At 44.3% G+C, this 4,082-nt stretch overlaps 1 protein-coding gene and 1 pseudogene across 1 annotated transcript; both read right to left on the bottom strand.

Annotated features, from left to right (window-relative positions):
* Nucleotides 1-297: 297 nt before the first annotated feature.
* On the bottom strand, nt 298-562 carry Rpl38l4 (ribosomal protein L38 like 4). The gene has a single exon (XM_039097370.2). The coding sequence runs from the start codon at nt 560-562 to the stop codon at nt 350-352; it is 213 nt and encodes a 70-aa protein (XP_038953298.1). The 3' UTR covers nt 298-349.
* On the bottom strand, nt 3,008-3,433 carry Rpl31-ps13 (ribosomal protein L31, pseudogene 13; annotated as a pseudogene).

Below are 4,082 nucleotides of genomic sequence, written 5' to 3'. Positions count from 1 at the left end.
GAGGAGTGTTCCTCTTTCTCCACATCCTTGCCAGCATTTGCTGTCACCTGAGTTTTTGATCTTAGCCATTCTCACTGGTGTGAGGTGAAATCTCAGGGTTGTCTTGATTTGCACTTCCCTTATGACTAAAGATGTTGAACATTTCTTTAGGTGTTTCTCAGCCATTCGGCATTCCTCAGCTGTGAATTCTTTGTTTAGCTCTGAACCCCATTTTGTAATAGGGTTATTTGTCTCCCTGTGGTCTAACTTCTTGAGTTCTTTGTATATTTTGGATATAAGCCCTCTATCAGTTATAGGATTTTTTTTTTTACTTTTCGGGGTTTTTAATAGTCACATGCAGAGGTCCAGTTCATTTCAGCTCCTTCACTGCCAAACCTGGGGGCAAGAACTGCTTCAGCTTCTCCGCCTTCTCCTTGTCTGTGATAACCAGAGTGTAAAGGTACCTGCTACAGCGGACCTTGAACTTTACATTATCCTTGTTTTTCTTGATCTTGACAGATTTGGCATCCTTCCCCCAGGCTGTGAGTAGAAAGTCCTTAATTTCCTCAATTTTCCGAGGCATGGTGTGCCGACTTTCTTGTTCTCATTCCCTAAGGGACACAGTATGATAGTGGCTCATATGCCATTTGATTTGTACAAGTTATGGGAAACCATCTAGAGATGGTTTGGAATCTACTGAAGAATAACGATGCATCTCATACCATAGACTTGAGGATCTGGGTGGTGTCTTAGTTAGGGTTTTACTGCTGTGAACAGATACCACAGCTAAGGCAAGTCTTATAAGGACAACATTTAATTGGGGCTGGCTTACAGGTTCAGAGGTTCAGTCCATTATCATCAAGGCAGGAACATGGCAGCATCCAGGCAGGCATGGTGCAGGAGGAGCTGAAAATTCTACATCTTCATCTGAAGGCTGCTAGCAGAATGCTGACTCTGAACTCAGAGATCTGCATGCATGACTCCTGAGCACTGGGATTAAAGGTGTGGGCCACCAAACCTGGATTCAAACAGAACTCTCCATTACCTTCCCTGATGGTCTTAAATGTTTCGGGTAGAGAGTCAAGAGACTGAATTATGGGTTTCCTGGTTTCTCTACAGGCTCTGCTGGAGGTCACCACTTCTCTGCCTCTTCGTCACCTGGCTCCAGGAACGTTTGGAAGTGGCACTAGGAAGTGAATCCGCATCTACTTGTGATCTGCAGCCGCCGGATGGACTCTCTCAAGTTTTAGATAAGTGGAGATGAGATTAAAATCTCAATGCTTTGAATAAGTAAAAAAAAAAATTAAATCCAATAAAAAATTTAATACTTCATGTATCAATTAGTATCCTCCAAACAACACCTGAGGCACATTAACAGGTTATGAAATAAAATCAGTGGGGCTTAGCTGGCTGTGTGTGTGCATTTACTGTACAAAATAATTATCTCATAACAACATTCTTTTTTTAAAAGAATTATTTATTTATTTTTTACTATGTATGAGTACACTGTAGCTGACTTCGGACACACCAGAAGAGAGCATCGGATCCCATTACAAATGGTTGTGAGCCTCCATGTGGTTGCTGGGGATTTGAACTCAGGACCTCTGGAAGAGCAGTTAGTGCTCTTAACCACTGAGCCACCTCTCCAGCCCTCATAATGATGTGTCTATGTGCTCATATCCATTCCCTGTTACTTGCCCTTGTCTCTTTGTCCCTTCAGCTGATCCTTTTCTTCTCCTTGCACATCATATGCTTGCATAGATTTTTAACTTATATCTCACATATTTTCAGCGCCCCCGCCCACCCCTAGCCTCACAGCCAGCAGGGGAAGGATCCACGGAGATAAAGAATGAAACTCAGTCAGCACGTTCCAGCAGGTGCTGGATCAACACTTCCACAGTCTGGCCTCACAGTTTATTTCTCTTACATGGTTAAGCACAGTAAAACTTTGGTTTCTATGTGACAATCATCACAACAAACTTAGGGTATAAACAAAACGCCCTTGCAAAGTGGCAAAGCACCTGTGACCATTACAGTAAGAATGAGTTCTGTCGACCGACAGGCAGAGCTCAGAGCAAGGCCTAAGGAGGAAGGATTTGTCATAAGCACAAGGACAGATTCTATTGATGGAGGATGCAAAGACCACAGGACCTCTTCCGTAAGGGTGAGCTTTATAAACTGAGAGACAAAGCTCAGAAAATAGCACAGAGATCAGCAGGTCATTGGACAACACCCACTCTGGCCTCCCAGGGTGACCTGATGTCAGTCATTTTAGTCAGTTTCTCCAATGCTGTCTCTAATCTGCCTCCTACGGTGTATGAGAAATAAAATGTAATATTTCTGAATGTGTCCCATTCAACTTATTATGATAATCTCCAGTCTTGTATGGTTTCCCGAAAAATGACATCATTTCCTTCTTCACTGTGGCTGAATAAAACTCCACCACAGAGGTGGGAGAGGTGGCTCAGCGATTAAGGACACTTGCTGCTCTTGAGAAGGGTTTGGGTTTGGTTCCCAGCACCCAGGTCAGGCAGCTCACAACCGCCTATAACTCCAGCTTCAGAGGATCTCATTCTCCTGTCCTCTCCTGGCTGCTGTGGGCACCTGCACACATGTGATGCACACTCACATGTGCACAGACACATAGAGCACTATGCACAGATGCCACATTTCTGGTTATCCATTCACTGTTGACGGAAATGCAGGATGATTCCTAACTAATGCAGACTGTCACAATAGGGCTCTAATCAACACAGACGATGTGCAAAGACCTCTGTGCTGACTTAGAACCCTTTGGATATAACCCGGCAATGGTCATATAACTAGGTCCTATTGCTGCCCTATTGTAGTGTTACAAGGACTCTCCATATTGTCTCATAGTAATGGCACTAATTTGCATTCTGACCAACAATGTCATATGGATTCCTTTATCCCCTCCCTCCTCACCAGTGTTGATTGTTGCTTGTTTTCTTTTTACTTTTCCTTTCTTTCTTTTCCTTTTTCTTTTCCTTTTCCTTTTTCTTTTTTTGGCAGTTCTGTAACTTTATTTGACATTCAGCCGGTTAGGTCTCATCCACTGACCGTCTGTAGATATCTGAATGTGGTAACAGGCCCGGAAGTTACCAGTGTGAAGAGCTTGTTTGGTGAATCCTTATCCTCATTACTCTTTCTGGACAAACGCACTCGGACGCGGTACGGAACGTTCCTTATTCCCTTGGCCCAGACGGCTTTATTGAGCCTGGTGTCAATGCACACATCTGGAGTCCCCATCTCCTTCATGGCGAATTTCCAAATTTCTTTGAGTGCCCGAGGAGCAAACTTCTTGAAGCTCACACCATGGGTGCACTTGTGAATGTTGATGATGTATTCTCGGGTCATCACCCTGTTGATGGCAGAACAGCCCTTCTTCTCTTGCCACCTTCTTTGTGGGAGCCGTTCTGCTGGGCCCAAGTTGCTTGTTTTCTTGATGAATAGAAAAAAAAAAAAAAAGAACAGAATAGAAGATACTGCGGTGGACATGATGCAATGCCCTGCAGTCCCAGCTCCTCAGGCTGTGAGGATCATCACATCAGCCCAGAAGTTCAAAGCCAGCCTGCCCGGCATGGGGTAACTAGTCTCTTAAGAAAGAAGAAAATAGGGGTTGGGGATTTAGCTCAATGGTAGAGCGCTTGCCTAGCAAACACAAGGCCCTGGGTTCAGTCCCCAGCTAAGAAAAAAAAAAAGAAAGAAAAAGAAAAGAAAGAAGAAAATAGTGAAAGAATAAAGATTGTAAACTATCCCTCACTGACCCTGCTGTGAAGACAAGTGCACCTCACAGCAAAGAATAACATAACATGTTTTGGGGATGTAGTCTGGCTATAGCCACCACAAACCATCTGGCCTCGATAAGGCCTGACTCAACAGTCCTGAGAAAAAGGAGAATTAGGGTCAGCTTGCCCCAGAAGCAGGGTGGCCTAGAGTTGAACTGAGCCCAAGTTACAAACCAATGAAACTGCTTTGTGTGACTGGTGCCAACTGCCTATGTAATTTTCCCTATAAATCCCTTCCCCTAATTGGGCTCGGGGTCGACTCCTCTGTCTCCTGTGTGAGATACGTGTCGTCCC

The sequence above is a fragment of the Rattus norvegicus genome, chromosome 18 (assembly GCF_036323735.1).
Source record: "Rattus norvegicus strain BN/NHsdMcwi chromosome 18, GRCr8, whole genome shotgun sequence".
NCBI classification, from domain to species: Eukaryota; Metazoa; Chordata; class Mammalia; order Rodentia; family Muridae; genus Rattus; species Rattus norvegicus.
Note: the sequence above shows the minus strand (reverse complement) of the source record. Positions and strands in the feature narration are given on the sequence as shown.

What these genes read in the sequence shown, in the direction of transcription:
- Rpl38l4 (XM_039097370.2), bottom strand. Translation starts at nt 562, where the DNA reads ATGCCTCGGAAAATTGAGGAAATTAAGGACTTTCTACTCACAGCCTGG.